This window comes from Excalfactoria chinensis, chromosome Z (assembly GCF_039878825.1).
Source record: "Excalfactoria chinensis isolate bCotChi1 chromosome Z, bCotChi1.hap2, whole genome shotgun sequence".
NCBI classification, from domain to species: domain Eukaryota; kingdom Metazoa; phylum Chordata; class Aves; order Galliformes; family Phasianidae; genus Excalfactoria; species Excalfactoria chinensis.
The window spans coordinates 19,363,104-19,388,303 of record NC_092857.1 but is presented as its reverse complement, the minus strand read 5'-3'; the positions used below and the strand labels follow the sequence as shown (position 1 = coordinate 19,388,303).

The window sequence follows — 25,200 nt, the reverse complement described above, 5'->3', positions numbered from 1 at the left end:
CCACAAAAGATACAATGATCAGCACAAACCAAAAGCCAAAGCTTAAATAATTCACACATTTTAATATATAATCACCACCGTTACCTATACATTTCCCCCAGAAATGAAAAAGAGCCTGCATGCCATGCTCATGACAATCTGCATCAGCTGAAACACACCCCCCACTGCCTCACAATGTACATATCCACTGTTAGGCCACCTTCAGTGTTCAGCAGGAGTCAATGAATGCCATTGGGTGCATGTAGGGGAACTGTTAAGTCATAGCTTGAACTGGTGATCGAGCACTTGATGAAAAAGTGTCACTGACTTATGGAGCACAGGCAAACTGTTTACACCTGTGCTCCCCATGTGATCAGAACGGGTGGACTCTGAATGGAGTCACCATGGGCTCACATAAGGGCCAGCCACTGAAAAGAGAGTGTCACTTGGATGTTGGCTGTTCACTGTGAAGGAGTGTGTATGGCCAGTGGTCCCCTTTATTGGTTGGGTGACTTCAGCTCTTCTTTCTGCATATGACTATTGGCCAACCAGTGAATACTTGGTCTGGTATTGCCAAGAAACCGTCAGAAGCAATTTTGCTTCCTCGTGAGCAGAACTGCATTTTTTTCTTCATGGAGGAACTCAATTCCTCACCTTTCCTTTGTATGAACTTCCATGTGAGATGTCATTTTGTCAGTCTGCCCCTCTGCTGCCATATGTTGTATAGCAACAAAATGTAATGGAATATCAGTGGGAAGGTTTGACCTCTACTGACATACAATAACCATCTGCCTTTGACATGGTGGACCAACATCGTAAAGTAGGAGGCATTAATTTCAGAGCAGCCCTTGTACATAAGAAAATATATGTAAGGTAAAAGTCTTCCATTATAATATAGGTTACCAAGGAAAAAAAACCTCAGTTAGAAAGTCTCTGCAATATATAAAGACCTTTTCAGAGAAGTATTCTGGAAATTTCTTCCCTCCTTATTTCATGTTTTGTTAAATGATAAAGATACAAGGAAAAATATATCTACCTTCTCGATGACGCATTTGACCCACTCTGGAATAGCTTCTAAGCTCACATGCCATACACTGCAAGGCTCCTGAGCAACAGCTGAATGCTGTGATATCTATTGAAAAAAATAATACTGTATTGTTATTCAACGTTCACGTAGGCTTTTTTTTTGTTTGGACATAGTCAAATATCAGCCTCCCAAACTCAGTAAATATTTTTATTAACAAATGATAAAACTCAAAGATGCTGGTACATTTTTTAAGCCAAAAATCAAGTAGGTACAGTCAAGAATATACTATTTCTGAATCTAAGGACATTGGACAGACTCCACTGTGGAGATGGAGGCGTCTGGAGGTGTTTTTATTTTGTTTGCAAGAACAGAAAGTATGCAACAGCTGATCTTCCAAGTATATAAGGAAACTGATTTCACATGCTCTATCAGCTGGCACAATTTTCCATAAAGACAGGAAAATCTTAAGTTATAGTTTATATGAAGACTGGTCAGTACTGGACATCTATTGCTTGAATTGATTTATAATCACTTCTGAAATGCTTTCAGAAAAATTATCTGAGAAACCAGGGATTCTATTAATTTTTGAGTTTTATGTGCAATAATGTGACTAAATAAAGAGAAAAAAAAATTAAAGTTGGTAAGAGTAATAGAGCATTTCAGTAACTGACACTAAAATAAATAAAATTACTTAGCTACCCTCTAGCACAGAAATGACATAAGTGCAGTTAAAATGTTTTAATGTAGTTTCGAATGTCAGTAAACTTATAAGGATGGCTAAGACATAAGCTCTAGTAAGTGTCAAAGTCTCAAAATCCTTTGTTAAAAGTGATGAATGTGGAAAAAACACTGACTGACTACTCAGTGTTTGGAACTTATGCGAGTTATGGGACTAATGCAAGTAAAAATTTTATTCTGAGAATTTAAAGTGGGCGATGTACTGTAGACAAACTTCTAGAAATTCTCCACTTAATGACAGTAAGAGTTAAACAGATTCATTTGCCATATCTATGCTATCACCCTCCTCCTCATTATGGAGACTACATGTACTTCAACTTAGATAATTCTGATTCAACTTAGACCTAATCCTGATTTAAAGTATTTATAATGTATGCATAACTTCAACATTTGGTGTTAAGTTTGGTTCTAAGAATATTATTTTACTCATATTTAAGCTACATATTCAACTGCAAGCCTAAAATTCAAAGGGGAAGATGATATACTGAAAATATTACTCTACTGAGTACTTTCTCTGTCTCCTGCTGACTCAGAAAGCTGTATTAAATTACATTTATCTACTATCTACATAATTAGTAAATGAGCACTTCCAGTTCTGTTCAAAATAAAGATGAACCTTTACTACCAATAATAAAGATGAACCTTTACTAACAATTTAAAGTTCCACCATATTTTGCCATGAAAGGAATGGAAATTCCCTGTAAACACAACAAACAAAAGACCTTTAGTACATACTATGAAAAATATTCTACACCCTCAAGCTCTGCAGGCAAAAGGAGTCTGATCATAAAAAAAATCAGCAAGAAATTAATCTTCTTTCTAAGATTACAGTGTGTTAGCAAATCAAGATCACATCCATATTATGGAAAGTTGACTCTACCCATGTTAATCCTATATCCTGAAACACAGGAAAGCACATTGTGATGACAATCAAGTCACCTTGAATCTTGATTCAGCATACTCATGTTTGTAGTAAACTTAAGAGATTCACTTGAAAGGCGTGTCTTAGTACTCTGATGAAGTAGTATGGGATACATTTGCATTTCTGCTTGGCCCCACAGAATGTATCAGAGGATCTACACTGCCTTAAGAAATGTGCACTAGGCTTGACTTTGCAAAGATGTTCCCATCCACAAAACAAAGTACCATGTAAAAAAAACAACCTGTAAAAAGAACTGAAATGAGTATACTTTGCAATGTGAGAAAGACCATGTGAGTATATTCTGTGAGTTATTTTAATAAGGTACCCACAAAACCTGTACAGAAAAGGGGAAATTCCTACTATGTACACAGCAGACGAGTCTTTGCCTTCCCACTTGTAGGTATCTTCTCACGCGCTTGTCAAGTACAGACACACATAACCTTCTAGAATAACAGTGCTCTGGAACTGAAGCTTTCCTTAGAAATGTATAGGTATTTATATAGTCATAATCTGGGCTTCAATTTACAAATGGAATAACTCCACTAATAGGGCACTAGCAATATGCTATTCAAGAACAAGCTCAAACAAATGATTTAATTGCATTAAATATGAAGAGATCTTGATTAGAACAAAGTTATTATTGTCAAGAAATATCTGCATCCAAATACTGCTGACTTTGGAAATGTTTTGCTTATTTATTCAAATGGACTAATGTTACTGTTAAATTTTAATTTTTGTATCAGAAAAGCCATTTAAAATTTTTACTTTTGTATTGTTGGAGAGGTACATAATGAGTAGGGGCAAATCACAATTCAAAAGCATTGAGCTTCTAACTTTACAATAAATTCCAAATGCAGATCTTAAGCAAAACATCATAGTATCATAGTATCGTGCGAGTTGGAAGGGACCTTAGAGATCATCGAGTCCAACTCCTGGGTTTCAAGCCCTCTGTGTAGCGAAGTGGCACTTCTAGCCCCTGCGCCACAGGGGGGATTCGAACCCGGGCCCTTCGGTGCCGCAAGCAGCACTTTATACCACTGCGCCACCGGGGGCACACAAAACATAATTGGTTTATCTTTTTTTGTGTGTGTTGATATCTAGAAACACTTTCTAGATGAAAAAAAAAAAAAAAAAAAAAAAAAAAAAGGCTTTCTTTCATTTATTTGAAGAAAAGTTATATGCTTACGCTTTTCTCCAGTGCTTAAACAAATGGTGCTGTATTTCATTTCTAGTGTTTTCAAAAACAAAGAAAATCAAGATATTTTATTTATTTTTTTCTCTCTGACTCAACATCACAGGATGTAAGCATGGTGTTCTTGGCGTACCTGGAAGGACCCTAAGTCTTTATGATAGCTAACTGATGTTACAAAGCAGTAAGAAATATTCTGTCACTGTTTCGTTCTGTATGATCTTTTTTCTCTTTATTTTAGCAGTACAATACAAGTTACTAAGTGGTATTTCGCCTGGCAGTGCATCTCCCTGGCAGGCAGACTAATCTTCTCAGCAATTTATGTGCACAGACTACCCCCTACTTTTTCAAAATTAATAGCAAAGGTATCTGATCTAGGAATATCCAACACACAGTTAACTACCAGTTAACTGGAAATCAGCATCAGCATTTAAAATACACCTTAGAAATAAAGAGTTCCCTGTTAAGACAAATTATAACAAAACAAGATGCAGAGATAAAACTGATTTTTATATGTAAACTGGTAACAATATATACACAAGCTAGTGGACAAATGCATCACAAACATCAGCCGCTGCAGAACATTAGGTGATTGTTGATTACCTGGGTTTGGTAACACTACCCCTGACGTTTTTCTCTATGGAATTGTCCATATTTTAGTACTTATCTCCACAAGCAAATTTAGTGAAGGCAAGACTAACAGTATTAAAAACCAATAGTACTGGAAAAAGTTAAAAAGCAAGAACAAAACAGCCCTTCAGACATTATACTTACATTAGATGACTCTTTTCCATAACATTTTGCAAGGCAAACAGAATTTGCTATGTATTTTCTACATCTGCAGCAACGTAGCACATCAGTCTCTTGGTTACTCATTTCAACTTGTGATTCTTCAGCTCTATGAGTCTATTTGAAAAGACCATAGAAATGTACAATTCAGTCACCTTTTAAAACCACACATGGTTTTCTTTCGCAACTCTGAAATCTATCAGTCTATTTACCTCCTCTTCATGATGCAGGAGGCTAATGCTTTTGTTTACAAGCATTCCCTGATTTTGTACAGCACATCATCTAACCACTTTAAGAAAGTATGTAAAAACAGTTTCCTAATTGTCCCAATTCTAATTTCCAGGTTGCATACAGAACTGGAAAAGAAAAATCCCAAAATCTCAAAAATAAACCGATCTCCTCAGTGCTTACAGAAGAGATGAGTGACGTGTCCGCCAATTAACCCGACTTATCCCGGGACCTCAACTGTTCGGGGGAGAGAGACACAAACATGGATGCCATAATGTCCTCCCTCAGTTTATTGCTGCATCACACACCTTATATACCACCCTAAATCCCATGCAGATGCATACACCCACTATGCAAAAACCCAATGCATGTGAGAGAACCTATACATACACCTACCTAAACCCCCCGTCCACTAACTTCTTAAGCTACAGGCCTTACTCAGCTATTCTAGAACACTCCATTTACTCAGAACTACTGTATGCACTCATAAATCCTTACTAAGACAACTCAGTGCCCCAACAGATGAGAGAACTTCCACCTTCCCAATTACAATCTCCTCTTCCACATCACACTGTTTCTCAAAACACCTCCACAGAAACAAGTCACTGTTGCCCTACACATCTACACATCTAATACACACATCATTTATGTGATGCCACATAACAAAAGTTAATGGATGAAAAACACTGTATAAAAACAAACGCTGTTTTCTGAAAATGCTTGCTCTCTTTCATAATGTTCTGTAAGAAAACCAGTGCTACTGGTACAACCAAGCTTTTCACAGACCTAAATCAACTTCCTTGTAAAACAAACTTATGACTTAAATTAAGACAGGCAAATATTTTTTCCTCTATGCCTTGCTATGTTACAATTATTCTCTGTTGTTTTCTGCCTTATTCTGTAAGTTTCCATTTTGCCATGCTTTCTCCAACTGTTTTCCTCTTTCTTCCTGCTTCTGTTTTACCCCTTCATGCTAGCTACATGGAAAAAAGCAAAATATCTTTTACACATACACAATCAACTGGAAGATTATGCTGCAATTATGCCTACTTACACTGCTAAACTGAGCAGTCCTTCCCATAAAGGAGGCTGTGGGGCAAAATCTAAAACTATTAATAAAATAAACTCTGCTCCTTCCACAGTCCAAATGTCTCATTGTGCTGTTCTTTCAACTTCATTTTAGTGTATTTTTTGCTCTGAGGTCATCAACATTTGTTGCCTTTATAGCAATATGTGGCTTACTGAGCCATGTAGTATCTTTGTATCTTCCCTATTTCTGCCTTGTCTTTTACTGCCTTGTTTTCTCAATGAACAGAAGACTAGGAAACAAACACACAGTATTCATTGTTTTCCATTTATATCTGAGGTTCTTTTTTCTGCAAATTTTCTATATTTTCTAAATACGTATGGAGTCTGAATATGGTTTAACAAGGAAGAACTAAAACATCATTTTCATACATAACACTACCTCAAGTGTATACACAGCATTTAGTAACTAGATCCAAACTAAGAAAGTGAAATCAAGACAAACATTAAATCTGTTTTTTCATGGTAGATTAAAATAAAATTTTATGAAGATTCCATTAGTCTTCTTCTCTAGATAAATGAATGGAAGTAGTTAATGTACATTTAGGTGGACAAACAAAAGATTACAGAATAGACACTTAAAGAAAAGGCAGAATTTACACTGGAAATTCCATTTCACTTGTGACAAATATTTGATTATTCAAATGCCGGAAGCAGAATCTCAGCTTCTTCTTACCAACTTCAGTCTGTGAAATATTGTGAAAGGGACTAATATTAAATAAAAATAAAAATAAATAAATAAAAAATAATAATAAAAAATCAGGTTCCATAAGATTTCACAGGCAGCATGTACCAATTTGCAGTGAAAACTATGATACTGGACTTTGTAGGAATGATCACCAATTTACAAGTGAGCATCACTCAAACACCTTGAAGCTGTTGTAGTTAATCTGTTCTTAGCAGTTTCATAGCATTAATTTAGCCTTACAGAAGCTCTGTGGGAACCTCCAATCCAAGACCCAGTAAAGCCTGAAAAACTCTTTGCATAAGGCTAGCTCAAATGGGAGTTTCAGGTACAGCTACATCATCTTTTACTAAAGACACATCCCTGAAACTGCAGTTAGTGATATCTGTCTTGTACAGATATATATACTGTATCTGTGTATCCAAACTGTATATATTTAAGTCTCTGTATTTAGCCTGTTCACTTTCTACTAACTAGAAAAAAACCTGTTTTGTCATCTGATCAAAAGCTTCTTCAGTCGAAAGTGGTAATACTTGCTGAGGTGGGGTATGGAACAATTAGTGATGGAGCTCCGAACAGACAACAGGCTGTTGGATAAATGTAGTTGCTGCATTTAAAAGACAATGCTCAAGTCGTTTAAAGAAAGGTTGCCTAATGAAAGTGTCACATTCGAAGCAATGTAAACATTCCCTTTACCTGAATACTGCCTAGCAAGGAATCACTGTTACGCTGCAAAATCAAGGTTTTGTTTTCTTATTAAACACTACAGGTATTTGCTCAGGTCTATACCTTTATTTAAAAATAAATGAATGTATGATATACTACAGATATAATAATCTGCATACCACAGGTTGCAAAGTGAGACCAAGAATGCTGGTACTAACCTAGATGAAAAAAACCCACCACCATTGAAATCCAAATACTTTAAAGAACAGTATTACAGTGGGTAAAGTGTTCCTCTGGCCTCACAGAGTTTAAAAAAACTTCCTGTGACACTGCTAAAATCTTACATGTATGTCCCTCTTAGCAGATCTTGCAGAGGGCAGAAGAAATGCTACAGATTACACTAACATGTTACAGAGGTTTCTACAAGCACCACTTAGAAAACAACAGATGAAACACGATTTTTACAACAAGCATTCATTTCTATTTTGATTTGGAAACAAATTAAAATGGAATTCAAAACAAACAAACAAACAAAAACCAACAAAAAAACGTGCACACAAGGTTCAGAAGTGATTTTATTAATCAAATGCAGTTTAACCATAGTGTTCTGGATACATTGCAATATATATATATATTATTTCTCATGGTTTGTCTTTAAAATTGTTACAAGGCACCTTGTTCTCATCTTGTTTCACCTTTCAGTAATGATGCCAATGTAAAGACAAGTCAGAGACTCTGTACTCTCTAAAAACTTTTTTCTAACCTTCTCTTAAAAGGCTTCTGATGGAGACTTTACAGCCCTCCCTAACTATTTCATTACCTTGTTATCTTCATTGTTATAACCTTTCTCCTATGTCTAATCTGAATTTTCATGCAATTTAAACCTTACTCATTCTTTTATTTGCTGTGAATTCAGAGGACAAAATGACTTTTTTCCTTCCACATGGGAACATTTTACAGTTTAAAGCTTCCCTTCAGACTTGTCTTTGGGTTAAAATAAAATCAATTCTTTACTTTTCTCATGCTTTTTTTGATCTCTACCTGTCACTACAATCCTGTGAACTCTTTAAAAAGGGTCATCTATTCTTACACAGCTGTGTTCTTATCTGGCTACAGAACTCAAAATGAAGTGCTACCAGTACTGAGTTGACCAAACAAATTCTAATGAGGAAGAAAAGGTAAGGACAGTGTCTTCTTAGGGTGGAAAACAACATAAGATTCACTAGATTTCTTTGTAAACGAGACACACCAGAAAACTAAACAATTACTGCAGTGAATAACTGGTAAGTAATTTTCACGTGCAGTCTCTGTGTGAGTTCCTCAAAATTTTCAGGTTTATACATGCTCACCAGTTCATTAAGCGAAGAAAAAAACAACAAAAATATTTTTTCCCTTCTGCTATCCATCTGGAAAATCTATGAACAACAACACAGAACTAGTGGGGCTATTGTGAAGAACGCAAAAGGAATCATGTGAAGGATGAAGCAGCAAATAAATTGAGAAAATATTGCTAATCAACTTCCTGTTTACTCACCATTCCTTGAATGGGATGCTTTCCCTACTGGCAACCTCTCATAAGTAGGAAGTCCTCTTAGATATTTTATTCAAGATTCTTATACAATGCAAACTCTATAAGTTTTTCAGCTTTGGTCCTCTGCTCTCAAAAATAATGCTACAAAACATGAAGTAAGGGCCCCCAAGAAAGTCTCAAACATGCAAAGCAAAAGACGAAACATAAAAATGTATTTCTGTTGAAAGCCTGATCTAGCATACCTCTTCAACTAGGTTTGCCCTCAAGTACAGCAAAGTGGTTCTCAGTGCTTTTTGTTCACCTGTGACCCCATCAGGATACTGTAGCCATGAAGATGTCAATAATAATTAGGTTGCAGCAAGGAATTAGGGCACATTAACTGAGCATTAGTGACAGAGAGTCTTGAAAAATCAGTAGATGCATGGAAGCTTTGAGGTAGAGCGACAGAAGCGAGATGAACTGCGTTGGCCAACAAGTGTATGTTACAGAAATTCTGGTTTCTGAAAAGGGAGGAACCAACACTTTGCTGAACAGGAAAACAATCCCAGAAGAAGCTCAAGCACACACAAAAACTCACTGCTTAGGCTGCAACCCCCAGAGCTTTTTTTCTTTAAAAGAGATGCTTGTAAAAGGACACTTAACCTGCATTTCTCAAAAAATAAATGTTATAAGGGGAGAAAGAAAATTACATTCAGGCTGCCAGGGCAGAACAGCAACATGTGTGAGCTGATGTGCATGTCTCTCCTGTGGGACTGCAAACTGCTCCTCCACCAGTGCAGCTGTTGTGTGCTCAGCCCCATGTCATGGTCCACTGCTGATGAGCAGGTGCCGGTGTGCAATGATACTCCCTTCCAGCAAGAGTAGTAAATTAAAAGGCAGTCAAACTTAAAGATAGGAAGGAATGTCCCACTTACAATGTGCTATTTAATTTCCTAAAAGATCCTGCTGCTGAAGTCTATGAGTCTACAGGGTACATCAAGAGAGCATGGAGTGTTTAAATTGCTTTGACACAACAGACAAAATGGGTCAATGGAAAACCAGGGACTGGCACGTAAATTTCTTCGTGCGTGAAATCCCACTGACTGTTCCAGGACTGTTTAATGTTTCTGTATGTACGAACACCGGCTGCCTCAAAAAATAAAGGTCTGAGCCGTCAGTTCTGGAGGCACACATGTTCCCCTCCATCAATCACCGGGCCACAGCCACGGCTAACCGAGCGTCCCAGCCTAGCCGCCACCTGTCAGCGCACGTCCCCAGTGCTCCCGCCAGGCCCCAACCGGGCACCGACCGCCTCGAAGCGGGACCGGGGGACGGCAGCCGCCCTTTGGGCGGCGCATGGAGTGCTGGGCCCCACTCCCGCGCGTTGCGGGCGCTGTCAGACGGCGGCACCGCTAACTAAACTCTGAAGAGAAGTCGGGGCTCCCGCCGCCGCTCTCCGGCTCCCCCCAGGGCGGGCAGCACGCCGAGGGCTCCGTGCAGGTGTCCTCTCCCTAGCGCGCCCCGGCTGGGCCTACGGGCCGGCGGCGCTGCCCCTCCCCGTGCCCCGCTCCGCTTACCGGGCCGCGCTGCTCGAGGCTGCGATGAGGAGGCGACGCCGCCGAGGCGGGCGGGGAAGGGGCTGCGCAGCAGCAGCTGCTCACACGAACGGGAAGAGACAAGAGACAAACGGCTGCGGAAAGCGCTCAGGCACCACGGTGCCCGGCCGGCCCTGCCCTCCTTGGAGGTCACCCAGGGGCGGGCCGGTGCTCTCGGGCACTGCCCCGAGCCCTCCCCGCGGGGTGCCGGCGGAGGCCGGGCAGCAGGCGGCGGGCTGAGGTGCGGCGGGCTGTGCCGCGAGGAGGCCTGAGGGTGGTACGTCCGCTGTCTCCTGCCTGGCAGAGGGGGGAGCCGCGGTGGGGTGTGCCGGAGGCTGGGTGTGGCAGAGGTGAGACGCGGGAGTGGATTAGGGAGAGCTGAATTAAAACTTTTCAATTAAAAAAATTAAAAAAAAAAAAAAAAAAAAAAAAAGCAACAGTGACAAAACCACGAAAATACTTTGGGCTGCTGCAGCTCTTTCCATAAAGGCAGCAGTGCAGGTACTCGAATACATCAGACTTCTCCAGGTGAGCAGCGATGCCCGCCTGTGCTCAGGGTTCTTCAGAACTCAGGGACAAGCTCTGCCCAGAGCGTGCCACAGCCAGACTGGAACCAGTATGAGCAGAATACCTGCCAGCAGCAGGTTGCATCATGTATAGCAGCGTATCAGCTCCTCTGCAGCCCCTGTATGACTTAATGGTCACCAAAGCAAACAGAAAGTTTTAAATGAGGTACATAATAACAGAAGTAGTTTTGTGAACTTTTACATGGAATTGCTGCAACTCATGCAGAGCAGTCTGGAAGAAAACTTAGACACAAAACTATGAGGAATGCACCGGAGGACTCTGCTATCATCAAAGGGGGCCTTGACAGGCCTGAATAGTGGGCTGGTAGGAACCTCATGTAGTTCAAGAAAGAAATGCAAGTCGTGCATCTGGGGAGGAACAGTCCAAGCATGAGGATGTGCTGCGGGCAGCCACATGGGAAAGAGCTCTGCAAAAAAGGGCCTGGGGCTCCTGGTAGATACCAGGTTAAACATGGGTCAGCAATATGCCCATGCAGCAAAGAGGCTTACAGCACTGTGGGCTTCATTAAGAGAAATGCTGCTAAATGATTAAGGAAGGTGATCCTTCTCCTCTATTTAGGCTACACCTGGAGTGCTGTGTCCAGTTCTGGGTTCCCCAGTACAAGAGCAGCATGGACACTGTGGAAAGCATCCAACAAAAGCCTTGAAGATGGTGAAGGGTCTGGAATACATCTGCTGTAAGGAGGAGCTGAGAGAGCTGGTACTGTGTAGCCTGAAGAAAGAGAGGCTGGTGGGGATCTTATCAGTGTGTACACTGCAGGATGCAAAAGGGTGAAGGCAGGCTCTTTTCTGTGAAATCCTATGACATGATGAAGCAATAGGCATTAACTAGAAGCAGGAGGAACATAGGAGGCTTTGTGAGTGCATCAGGAAACACTTCTTCACTGGTTGACCACAGGTTGTCCAAAGAGTTAGAATAGTTTAGATGGAGGGAGCTTGCAAAGACCATTGAGTAAAACTACCTGGCTGTTTCAACTGCCTGACCAGCTCGGGGCTAACAAAAAGTTAAAGCACATTATTAAAGACACCGTCTTAAACATCAGCAGGCACAGAGGTGCCTTTCTTGGAGGCAGTCATAAACTGCCTGGATATGATCCTTGGCAGCCTGCTCGGGTTGTCCCTTCTTGAGCAGGGTGTTGGACCAGTTGATCTCAATCCTCAGCAATTCTGTGGTTCTGTGATCTTATGATGCTACTAAGTTTTGCTCTTTTCTACCCTGTTGCTCTAGCAGACTACAATGTAACAAATGGAATTAATCTGTTTTTCAGGACATGGCATGGGTTTATTCATTTCCAGCTATGTGAAGTCCTATTGACGTGTATGTTAAAGTAAATAAAAATACAACCAATCTTATCCTGGCCTATGATCGCCTATTTTCCTGCTTTATTGGTGAGATATTTATTTATTTGCCAAGAATACCACTGCCCAGATCTTCTTAATAATTATGCAGTTTGGTGGGATATATTAATTGTTTCCTCTTCTTTCTTTCTTTCTTTCTTTCTTTCTTTCTTTCTTTCTTTCTTTCTTTCTTTCTTTCTTTCTTTCTTTCTTTCTTTCTTTCTTTCTTTCTTTCTTTCTTTCTTTCTTTCTTTCTTTCTTTCTTTCTTTCTTTCTTTCTTTCTTTCTTTCTTTCTTTCTTTCTTTCTTTCTTTCTTTCTTTCTTTCTTTCCTTCCTTCCTTCCTTCCTTCCTTCCTTCCTTCCTTCCTTCCTTCCTTCCTTCCTTCCTTCCTTCCTTCCTTCCTTCCTTCCTTCCTTCCTTCCTTCCTTCCTTCCTTCCTTCCTTCCTTCCTTCCTTCCTTCCTTCCTTCCTTCCTTCTTTCTTTCTTTCTTTCGACCTGGTAAAGAAGGTCTACATGAAGACATTCACAGATAAAATGCTTACAGTAAATAAGTTTGGCTGTGCACAGTCATGATTGCCCAGTAGAAGAAAGATACATGCTTATTTTGAAGTAATTCCCAGTGTGCTACTATGTGCTCAATTTATATCCGAAAGGACAGTTTCCTTTTGGCTTGAAGCTTAGATAAGCTAAAAAAACTGAAACAAAACTGCAAGTTCTCTATCTCAACCAGTCTGAAGTGCACAGGAATTTGAATGGAGAGGACTTCTGGAATTAAATTAAAATTTGTTCAAACCAGTGAGTCATAATTTAAGCAATTAAGGTACAGACTTGCAGAAATAATACTGGATAATCACTGAAAAGATTTTAGAACTAAGTGGATGAGTAAAAGGAATAGGTTAAAAAAGAAATACAGAAATAAAAGAATACTGAATACAGGAACAACAAAGTTACTTTCTGTAAGTATGGAGCAAGAATAAAAGATGTTTAAACTGCAACTGAGCTAGAATTTGCAAAGCATATTAAGAACGATGTAGATGAACTTGGGTATTAGAGATCTGGAAAATGTATGAGATTCAAGTGCATAACATGCAATGTTATACACTTGGAGAATTATGTGTTGGTGACCTACTGAAGAACAATAATGAGATGGAGCAAAGTATTGTGACAGTTTCAAGGGACGTAGTGTAGAGAGAGCTGATCTTGGTAGTTTATCTTGTTTTTGCGAGGACTTGTTTTGCAAACTGGTGTTCTACCTGGGCTCCATTACACAGAGTGACCATGCAGGTACAGCCTGCAAGTGGAAAAAACCCCACAGATCCTGGGGAGAATAAAAGCAGATGAGAGGCTGTGGTGGGAGAGAGAGGAAAAGTGCACTATGAAGCAGGGAACATCCTGCTGTCACTGCCTATCAAATCCACTGCTGGCATTTTCCTTCTCTCTGCTTTTTGGTGGTTTGCTGTCTCTCAAGGGTTGGTAAGTATTAGTGCACTTGCTAAGGGAGTTTCTGGTTGCTTCTTATGGGAATTATCTAAAATGGGTGCCTGTGTGTGCAAGAGTATGTGTATGTTGACTAAAACTTGTAACCCTCTGTGCTGCTTTGAGAGCATACCTTGCTTGCCTCTGCACCTGAGACATCTTGTCTCTCAGATCCAAACATACACTGAAACATTAGTTTGTGATGAGGATGGAATCTGACCACTGAGATACTGATGGTGAGGCAGTGAGAGGTTTTTGTTTTGTTATGTTGTTTTGTGTTGTTTTCTTCTTTCTCTCCCTCTTTTAAGACAGGGACTAGGTGGCAGGATGTGTCTGTCCCAGTATTGTGCCATCATAAGGTCTTGAGTGTGTGTGTTTGTGTGTATGTTTCACAGGCCCAGTCTGCTGAGACCGAGTCTCCCCAAGTGAAGAGACCAGGCTGGGAGGGTGAACTATGGAGTACGTTGAGGGTTCAGCTTGAAACTTATGTAAAAATAGAGCCAGAACCCCCCCCCCCCCCCCCCCCCCTTTTTTTTTTTTTTTTTTTTTTTTTTTTTTTTTAAACGTGTGGCTGCAGCAGCGTGTGTTATATATGCTTAAAAGAAATTTGAAGAAATTTGCACATTCCATTCTGGATGTTCCAGACATGGAGCAGTTGGTGCAAATTGCAGAGGAAACTTGTTGAAAATCTTAATAATTGATGGATTGGAAAAGTGATTAAAATTTCTTGTGGAGACCTGGGATCTATAGAAAATAACAAAGGAAGCTCTCATCTTGCTTTAGGATATTGGTTATGGCTCTCTCTGAAGGAATTCAGTGTGCAACCATGCTTTTAGGGAGCTGGTGGACTCCATTACCTAGCAATTTGAAGCGGGCCTGATTGCCTGGTGCAGTTAATGGGCAGACATACCTTAAACACTCCGCAGGCCTAAATCACATTTAGTAAAGAACAAATCCACAGCCCATCTTCCAAAAAATGCAGCTGTGGAGTCTCAAACTCTTATGTTACAGAAATTATCCCTAGACAGTGATGGAAGAGGTGAAAAACGCAGTGATATCTGGAATGGGTTAAGGAATCAGAGACATCTGGATGATTGATACATGCTGAACCAGCAGTGGTAACTATCCAGCTGAAACTGGGAGCATAACTGTTAGGACGTAATAATATCTTTTGGAACTCAGGAGTCTGGAGCCTTTGATTAGGAGTTTTTAGCTTGCTTAACTCCTATATGATGCCTTAAGGGAAGAAACGGGAGACCTGCTGTGGATTCCAGAATACTGAAAGTTCTTCAGAAACCTCAAATTAGAATTAATGAAAGCACCTGTCCTAGCCTTACCACCCTTGGACAAATCTTTTTTGAACTATACATGCACAGGAAACTGTATTTAGTTCTGGGGGGTAGTTCTGCACTGCTCTGAGTGCATAGCTTGATTGCTTCTGGCCCTGAGACACCTTGTCTCTCAAATCCAAATTTACCCTGGAACAAATGGTAGCAAAAGTGGAGGGGCTCATCCAATGGAAGCAATAAGAAGGAGGATTGTTGGAGTATACTAATTGGCCACAGGATGCCTATGCCTTGGCAGTGTGTCATAGCTTGAAAAAGGCAAACTATGACCTGCACTGTGGAGCCTAGGAGATGTATGTAAAAAGAATATATGAATTGGCCTTTAAAAAATGTAAGGTGGAAATCAAAAGGCCATTTCTGTCCCAATAAGGAAATTGATGAAATTGCTTCCTAAGGCGGTTAGAGAAAAGAACACAAACTAACGAAAGAAAATGAAGTATAGCTGCATGATTATCAAGTTTACAGCAGCTAGTGGTGGGATTTAAAGATCTGTCAGCTTCTTTCATGTCCTCTGTTATTACACTTACAGCAGTTCTTTTGAAAATCTTGCAGTTCCTGGGAAAATATTATTTTTATTGGTGATTTGTTACCTTGTATGTTTCCATGTACTTAGACTTGATTTTCCATATATATTCTTGGTTTGTTGTTTGTTTTCTTGTTTTGTTGGTTCATTTTCCAGTGCTGATCTCTTTTCCAAAATGCTGAACAAAACTGATTTGATGAAGTTTAAGCTTTCATGAGATTCCAGGGCCATCTGCTATATTACCACTGTCTAAATTAAATATTTCCAAGTATACTATTTTGCTGAGTAATGTAGTTTGTTAGAGCAGCCTGACGTTCACTCCCTTTCTAGAATTGTCAATTTAACTTTTTCAGTAGGAATCAGTAGAAAAAAAAGGTTCTTTCACTCATCAGTGCTAAACTGTATGTGCAGCAGGCTGGTTTTCAGGCTAAGATACAAATAAATCAATTATTCTGTTCGTACTGAAAATTGATTTTAGTGCACAGGGTCATCGAAGTAGTTCAGCTTTTAAGCAGTTTTTCTTTTATATAAATTTGTGTGTGACTCATATATTTAATCTTACATCTTACAACTATTAAATAGAGAGAAAGCAAATTGTCTGACTGCTAAAGGGAACAATATGATATGTTTTTCTTCTTAGAAGTCACTCAGCTTTACATTATCTCATTCTCCTTGAAAACCAATCATTTACACAATTATCATTTTCAATTATGAAAAGCTCACTTGTTTTATCCTCACTTAGTCATCAGTTTAAATTGTCATAAATCATTTTAAGGTAATTTCTGACTTTGCTTTTTGGAAACTTATGTTTATTTTTTCATATATCACTGTTTCTGAATCAAGAATTGTAGTCTGATGCATTTTCTGTTGTGCTTGGAATATGCAATTTAAAGCTGTAATAAAAGGTAGGACTTCAAAGCTTCATCTTTTTAACATGATACTGTATTCAAATATTCTTTTTGTTGTAGTCAAAAGAGCCTCCTACACTCGTGCCTGATTATTCATAATATTTTCGCCATTACTGAAATATGATGCCTGTGAATGCTGCTGCCAGATCTCAGAGAGATCCAAACTTTTCATCTTGTCATACAATCATCTAAAATATGTAATATAATGAGATGCTACACTAAATAATTTTGTCACTTTACTTAGATAGGTTTTATTTAATTCAGCATTACTGTGGTACTATTGCTGTAGAATCCATTCTGTAACTCTTAAATGTAAACTTTGGTTTATTCCACTAAACATAACTACTAAATCAGTATTCCTAATGCCAGAATTAAATACCAGTTGTCTGGAACAGAATTCCTTGCTTTAGCAGCATGATTCAGGGCAGCTTCATACCTCACAGAGTGAGCAAAGAATGAGACTCTCAAGGGGCATTTCTCTGTTCTAGTGCTGAGAAGAATGCCGTCAGAGCTAGTGAGTAAGAATGCACACCCACATAATTACGATGCTCAGTTCTCTTCAGGCAGAAGCACTGATGCTATGAGCTATCTGAGCTGTTGCTTTCAAGGCTTTTGCCATAGCTTAGTGACACTCTTATTTCAGACTCAAAGAGTCTGCCCAGTGAGGCTACAAATGCCTCCTTCCTGGAAGCATTCAAGGCCACTCTGGATGTGACTTTGAGCAACCAGTTCTAGAGGGAGGTGTCCCTGCCTATAACAGGGGGTTTGAAGTACATGATCTTAAAGAGCCCTTCCAACCCAAACCATTCAATGATTCTCTGATTCTGATACCAGGGACAGTGTAATGCCAAATGTCTTGTTTGTTGCAGTTGCTAGTCTGTCCAACTAGTTTTGTGTGTCTACTCTTTCACAAACATGCAAAGATATTCATGTGTATTTATGAATGCTTGATTTGAGTAACATTTGATTTTCTTCACTCTGTGTTTTATAGTAAAGGGCAGGAGAAGGACAGTATTTCAACAAAGAACTGATTAAAATTTTACAATTCTTGTTTATAAATTTCCAGTGATTCTAATCATACAATATATAACTTCAAAGCAGGTATTAATTTGAATAAGAACAAGGATTAGAGAGAAATCCTAGATTATAGACCCTTGAGTCCATGTCATTTTATCGGAAACACTGTACATGTGAAGAGGAGATTCCATAAGGAAGATAGACAGAATTAAGGTATTTATTAATTATTATGCTGATTTACATTCATGATAAAGATGTAATTGAGGTGAAAGATGCTTGCAGTTTAACTTTGATGAGATAGAGAAAAGTTAAATGGGTAGAAATGTATAGTAGAATTATAGAAGCACGAGGAGCAGAATGTATATGCATATTCATTTATAGATCATTATTTTACAGTTTACGGTTGGATAAAGAACAAATCTGTTCTCATTAAAGCTCAGCAAAGTCAGCAGTGCTTTGTACATGGATTTACAGGATCCAAGCATGATGCTTTATGGGCAGAGATACTAATGTTTTAAGCAGAAGTAAAATCAGGAAAAAAGATAAAATTATGATAGTTTTATTTTAATATTTATAGAGAGCATATTGATTTTAGGAGCCTTGGATCAATATCCAAACTTGGGTGGTAGCTGTGAAACACATAATGTTTACAACATAACCTTTACAATCAAGATAGTTTTTACAGTCTTTATAAATTAGTTTACTCAGCTTTCCCACTTCCCACACCCATTTAGATGATCCACTCCCACTTCCTCCATCCACTCAGATGATCCACTTGCATTACTCAAACTGAAAATCCCTAGGGGAAGTGCAGGGAAATTTTATATATCTTAGGAGACAAGCATGAGAAGGATTGAACCTGTGGTCTCTGACTGGAACTCTTAAACACAATGTAACAGTGGCAGTGCAATATGCAGTTAGCATGTAATCATTATTTTATATTAAGTGGCAGTCTTCAGCCAGAGCTTTTTCCTTTGGACCATGATATTGCTGTTTCAGAATGTTCCTAATTCTTGCCTCGTCTCTTATTGTCTGCTACAAGAATCTAAGATCTGTGGATGTATATGTTTCAGGTTTATGTTTTGATGCATTTTCCTCCCCATTTGCTTACTGATATATGAGAAACAACACTGGTTTCTCTGTTAGTGCAATTCTACTTTACAAAGGAGCCTGTAGTTCCATGTGCTAAGCTGATGAGTCGAAGTGGTAAGAGCTCTTAGTACTTTCTGTGCAAATTTAGTTTACTACAGGAATCTCTCTCTGGTTTATACTGATACAGAAATGGACAGAGTAAACACAACTGTTGTGTTGTGCAGATATAAAAAACTCTAAGCGCCCACGATAAATGTTTTCTGTTCTGTACCAGTGAAGGAGTGCACACCTCTTTCACCACACCTGCAAGGGACCTCCATGCCCTCTTACAAAAATTGGTGCCCGAATAGAGACTCAAGAAAGAGAATGAACATGGACAAGAATGCACAGGGACCCAAAACTTAACCTGAACTGAAGACTTTCCAGTCTGGAGCACATTGAGACAAATGAGCACATTGAGAGAAACATGGGTGCATTGAGAGAAATGCAGAGAAACCTGTACAGGAGCACACTGAGACAAACGTGGCAGGCACTGAGATAAACATGAAGCAATTTTTAAGAAGTCCTTTGAGATAAATGCTGCAAGCTGAGGATTCATCATCCCCAACTGCTCTGATTGCCTTTTGCTGGGTGAAAGTAAGTGACTGTGTATTATGGGGAACAAAATTACTTCTGAACCAGAAAAGGTCCTTGATACCTTTAAATGTATTCCCAAGCGACAGGGGAAGGCAGTGTCTTCTGCTGACCTGCAAAAAATGCTCGCATAGACAGCTGAGAACAATTTTTCCCTAACAAATTAGTCAGTTTATGGTCTGGAAACATGGGATGAGATCAGGATAACATTGCAGAATGCATTCACAAAGGGTGATAAAATGGAGGCCAGGTTACTTGGAACTTGGAGGGAGATTTTGGAAGTCTTAAAAAGTCAGACTGGCTCATCACTGACTGCCTCTGATTCATCTGAGGATGAAGGAGCCTCTGGTTTCTTATTGGGCTCCCCCATTGTACCGTCGGCTCCTCCACTATCTCTGCTGCAAGGTTTCCTCACTGCCCCCTCTCCTAAAGGTTCTGCTGACCCTTTTGATCCTGGCTCAATGGGTCTTAAGGAGGAGCCAGATATGTTTCTCCCCCATCCACATGATATGTAAGCATGTATTTGGAAGGAGGCTGGGGAAGCTGAAGACGCAGACATGTTGAATGTTTTCACCGTTATCATAGCCCCAGATCAAGACCCACACTGGGAAGCAACATACAGTTACAGATTAATACAGATTAATGTGAACACCCTCCCCTCCACCCCTCCCCCCACCTGCACTGTTCTTGCAGGAAGTCGTATCATGTGGTTGGTCTACTTTCAGCCTGAGCTGAGCCACCGCTATGGGCTAATGTCTCACAGGGTACAAATATTTTTGGGTCAACTGGGATGTCACAGGTATATTGAACTCAGAAAGTCTCTGTGGGCAGACCAAATCTGACTTGTGTATTGCAGAAGGGGAATCAAATGGTACAAATAGCTGGAATTCTTGGCAGTGGTGCTGATGTCACCATTGTCCCTGCAGTGCTTTGGCCAGAAGAGTGGCCACTGATAAACTCTCACTGTTCCCTGTTGGGAATAGGGGGACATGCTTCACCTAAGCAAAGTTCTGTAATTATCAATATAATTGGACTGGAAAGCAGAGTCTCCTCTGTTTGACCTTTTGTTTTACACAGCCCTGTGACAGTATGGGGAAGGTACTGTAAAGGACATCCCCAACTATGCTCCATCAGTTATGGGAACTGATAGTAATACATCTAAAAGACTGTTTCTTTAACACCACATTGTGCTCTCAGGACACTCCTTGCCTTTTCTGTTCCTTCCATTAATGCTGCTGAACCACACTGTCATTATCACTGGACTGTTTTGCCACAAGGGATGAAAAATAGTCCTATGATATGTCAGCAGTTTATTGCCAATATCCTATTGCTAATCCACCAAGGGAATAACAGTGCTTGTATATATCATTATAAGGATGACATATTGGTAGCATCACCAACAGAGCCAGTGGTGAATTTGATAGCATTTTGCATTATACAGGCAGCAATTGCAGCTGGACTAGAAATTTGGCAAAGATGAAATTCGAAAGACACTCCTGTAGATATACTTAGGCTGGAAGATTTTACAACAGAATGTCTGGCCACAGACCCTAACAATAGGAACAAAGATTAATACTCTGAATTATTTACAGAAATTGTTAGGCACCATAAATTGGGTAAGGCCACTAACAGGAGTCTGTACAGGAAACCTCCATTCCCTCTTTAAATTACTGGAAGGGGACCCGGAATTGTTATCACCGCAGCATTTGGCTGCTGAAGTTAAAACAGCTCTGAATACAGCTGTTACAAAGATGACAAGCAGCACATCGCAGGAAACTAAAGCAGCCTATTAACTTTTTTGTTATTAGTTCTCCTTTCCAGCTGTATGTGTTGCTGGCACAGTGGGTTGTGGAGGACCCCAGCCCCCTAATCATATTGGAATGGATATTTCTGTTTGCAAAAACATTAACCACAGTAATAGATGCAATGGCAATGTTGGTCCAGAAAGGACAGGAATGGCTGATGGCCTTAGATGGCAGCGAGCTCAATACCATCTAGTTGCCTACAGATCTCAAGCAGTTGGATTTCCTGCTTTGACAAATGCTGCTGTTACCGTGTGCCCTTGCCAACTTCCCAGGACAAATTAGTACTCACTTGCCTGCCCATCAGCTCCTACAGTCCCTTAACTCCCTCTATTTGTTGCGAGTGCTTAAACTACCAATAACCCCTCTTGCAGGTCTTCGTATTGTTTTTACAGATGGATCCGGCAGGACTGGCCATGCAGTTATAATATGAAGGAACAGTGCTGGAACATGGGATAGTGATGTCCATATCACCACCTGCTCTCCACAAGTTGTTGATCTAACAGTAGTGGTTTCTGTGTTCAAACGATGGTTGAACTCATAAACATAATAACAGACTCTGCTTGTGTTGCAGACATCATGATGCAACTCAAACATTCTTATCTAAAAGAGACAATTAATGTGCAATTGTTTGTATTCCTTGTATGTTTAAAGTGGTTCTTGGACCATCACTCAGGTCCTTATTTTATTCAGCATGTATGCTCTCACTCCTCCCTGCCAGGCCCTATTTCTGAGGGTAATGCACAGGCAGACAAACTGGCAGGAGCAGTTGTTGTCCCTGATCAGTTTGCTCAAGCATACTTATCTCATGGTTTTTACCATCAGAATGCAAAAGCATTACAGTGTGCCCTTCAGCTAACCTCAGACCAGGACCAAGAGATCATACAAACTTGCCTAGATTGTCGAAATATTGCACCAACTCCATCCATAGTTGTTAATCACTGAGGATTAAATTCCTTAGAAATGTAGCACAGATGTTACACATATACCAGAATTTGGGAAGCTCTGTTATGTTTATGTTTCTGTTGATACTTTCTCTACTTGCATTACATTGGTACATACAGGAGAAAAAGCAAAACATGTCTATAAACAATTTTTATTGGCCTTTGCAGCCCTTGGGGTCCCTAAAATGAAAAAAACAGACAATGGGCCAGGATATGTGGAGCACGCTACCCACTACTTCTTTCGGCAGTGGGGTGGGTATTCAACACCCAATAGGTCAAGCTGTTACTGAACGAGCACACGGCACTTTAAAGATCATGCTTCAAAAACAAAAAAGGGGAAGTGGTTTGGACACTCACCATCAAGTCACACTTTGTTTGTGAAGCTGCCTCACCAAGAAGTCTAAAGAACTGAAATCATTGGGAATTAGTTAACACGAACTATTGTTTGTATTCTAAAGAAGCCATCATTTATTCTGTGTGTTAATTTTAGTTTAGCTACTTTTAGAACTGTCTCTTACCCATGCTTTTTATTCTGTTAATAGAAAAGGGGGAGATGTGGGGTAAAGAGTGTCATAGCATTGCTAGTGAGTGGTAAAGCTCAAAAATAATTAGAGCCAGAGATAAACACCCACAAGGTACCCAGTCCTTGCATGTAAGGCCTTACATGTAATCTTGGTTGCATGAGAAAGCTGTTGTGTTGTGTGGGTATAAAAGACTCTAAGCATGTACAGTAAGAGTTTTGTGCTGCACCCACAAGAGTCCTTTGCAAAACCTGCAAGGGAGCTCCATGCCCTCTTGCAACAAGAAAGAAAGTCTTTCCATATTATGTTGAAAATTGGGTTTCATTAAAAATATTGGAAAAAAAAAAATATATGTCTATAAAAGCAAATGAATATGTGGCTACAATAATCTAAATAATGTCAGTAATCCATCTGTAACTCTATGTGTTCTCACTGCCAGGCAATGTGATGGGGTCACAAAATCATATTCCCCACCCAGAATATTTCCTGTGGTTGATAGGGAGAGGCTACCTAGGCTACTTCTTGTAGGCCTGCAGGGAAACACAGCTGGAAACATCTAAACGTAGGAGTTCTCCCTCCTGAGCACACACTTGCCCTTCAGTTTTCTGCTTCTGATCAGCTGCCACAGCTGTGCCTGTTTCTGTATATTCCCAGGGTGGAGCCATCTGCCCATGCAACCCACATGTGGATTGGCATTGAACTGTCATATCACTGACCAAATGAGTTAAAGATGCTACTCCTGCCTTTGAGACATGAGGAAACTAGACATCATAAGCAGACTTATGCCCAGAACCAGATTCTCATGTCTTACAACCTGAGAAATCAGATTCACAATTTGGCAGATTTTGACATGAAATTTTAAAACTAATGTAAAAATGTCAGTAAAATTTGTATTTTCAGCTACCCTTAAGAGACCAAACAGCCAATGATCAGGAGCACATCTACCCTGATCTACACTGACAGTCCTACAATCCTGTGCTACAAGGGACTGGTACTTCTGTCACTGCATCTTTCAGAATGTGAATACTTGAGGTAGTTACAGAATCCAGGTCTATATATCTGCCTTTGTTTTTATTTTTACTTTCCATTTTCTCCTATGGTTTGCCTGTGATTTTTTTTTTTTTTTAATTATTTTTATTTTTCTCACCTCAGTAGCAGTTTTTTTTTAAAAAAACTCTTTTTACTCTTTTCAACATTTTATATCTCCAGTTAAGGCAATGATTTTTTATTATTATTATTATTTTTTTATTATTTTTTTTAATGCTATGGTTTTTATTTACCCTGGTCTTACTTACATTCTTACATTCAGTACTTTTTTAAAACCTGGAATGGGTTTTCTCCTTCTTCTTCTTCTTCTTCTTCTTCTTCTTCTTCTTCTTCTTCTTCTTCTTTTTTATAATCAAACTTCTCATTTTTTTTCGTTAAATGTCTCTCAGTTTTCCAAGTTCAACAGAAACACGTGGACATTATCTGTTTGCTTCCTATGAAAGTACATACAAGACTGCAAAAGTCCTGACAGTTCTTCTAGCCACCAGACAGATTGGGAAAGTTAAAACCACGGGTTAGATCAGTCTGCTAAATGCTGCAGCTGAGAATGTGAACTGCAAAAGCAAGAAGCTCAAAAAGCCAGTAGAGGGAGTGATTTCCACAGCCAATGCCCCTCTATTAGGAATACCCCGACTTCAACCCCAAACGACAAAAAACAGAATGCCAGCCGAGGTACGGACAAAAGGCTTGTGACAAAATGTGCAACAAAAGGTGATGGAGAAACTAGTGCAAAATTTGACAACTATCTAAACAGAAAGTATTGCCTTAAAATGATTGTAATTTTTGGCTAATGAGATAAAATCTTAAGAAATTTAGGAGATAAAATACAAAAATAATGGTCAGATGATTAGAAATGTAAGATGTTAATGATGAGGGAAGTATTTTAATTAATAGTAGATACATTTATCTTTATGACTGCTATAAATCAAATATTGATGAAGTGAGATTAAGTCTTCAATAGGGAAATCAATTTTGTCACTCATACAAGTAATTTCTCATATTTGTTCATTAGAGTGTAAACTGAAATGATAAATCTTGCTGAAATGGTTACTAGTTAAAACACGAATTTCATCACTACTGGTGGAGAATATGTAAATAAATTATTAAGGTAAACAATTCATAAAAGTCAACCTGTGTAATGAGCAATTAATTCACTGCTAATGACTGGGACATTATGAATCTAATTTTGATCAGTATGTTCTAAGCAATTAATAAGGTAAAATCTCTAGACTTACCCATGAGCCAGCAACGTTTTTCAAGTATTGATTTCTTGAGTTCTGAGGAGGATGTGGACTGTGCTGAAGCACTTAACTATTTGTTTATCTCGCTTTCTTACTGAGAACAGAAAAGGGTGTTGTGCAATACAAGCAAGGGGAACTGAGCTGAATAACAGCCCAGAACTAAACTGACAAATATCAGCTTGCAATTATTCTCTGTATATTTTCTTCCTTCCAAAATTTACTGAAATCCCAACTTCTATTAAAAATAGGACATTTAAGACCAGTCTTATTTCTACCTTAGAAACAAAATTAACAGGGTTCATTAGTAT

General features: G+C 39.3%; 1 protein-coding gene across 2 annotated transcripts in view; it reads right to left on the bottom strand.

Moving 5' to 3' along the window:
* RNF180 (ring finger protein 180) overlaps positions 1–10,596 on the bottom strand; it is a 66,240-nt gene extending 55,644 nt beyond the window's left edge. For both annotated transcript variants that reach the window (XM_072360535.1, XM_072360536.1), the window contains exons 1-3: positions 10,397–10,596; positions 4,630–4,761; positions 1,016–1,111 (exon numbers count right to left, since the gene is read on the bottom strand). In XM_072360535.1, the coding sequence (XP_072216636.1) occupies positions 1,016–1,111; positions 4,630–4,731 (198 nt within the window). In that variant the 5' untranslated portion in view covers positions 4,732–4,761; positions 10,397–10,596. The remainder of the gene's footprint in view (positions 1–1,015; positions 1,112–4,629; positions 4,762–10,396) is intronic.
* Between the last annotated feature and the right edge of the window lie 14,604 nt (positions 10,597–25,200).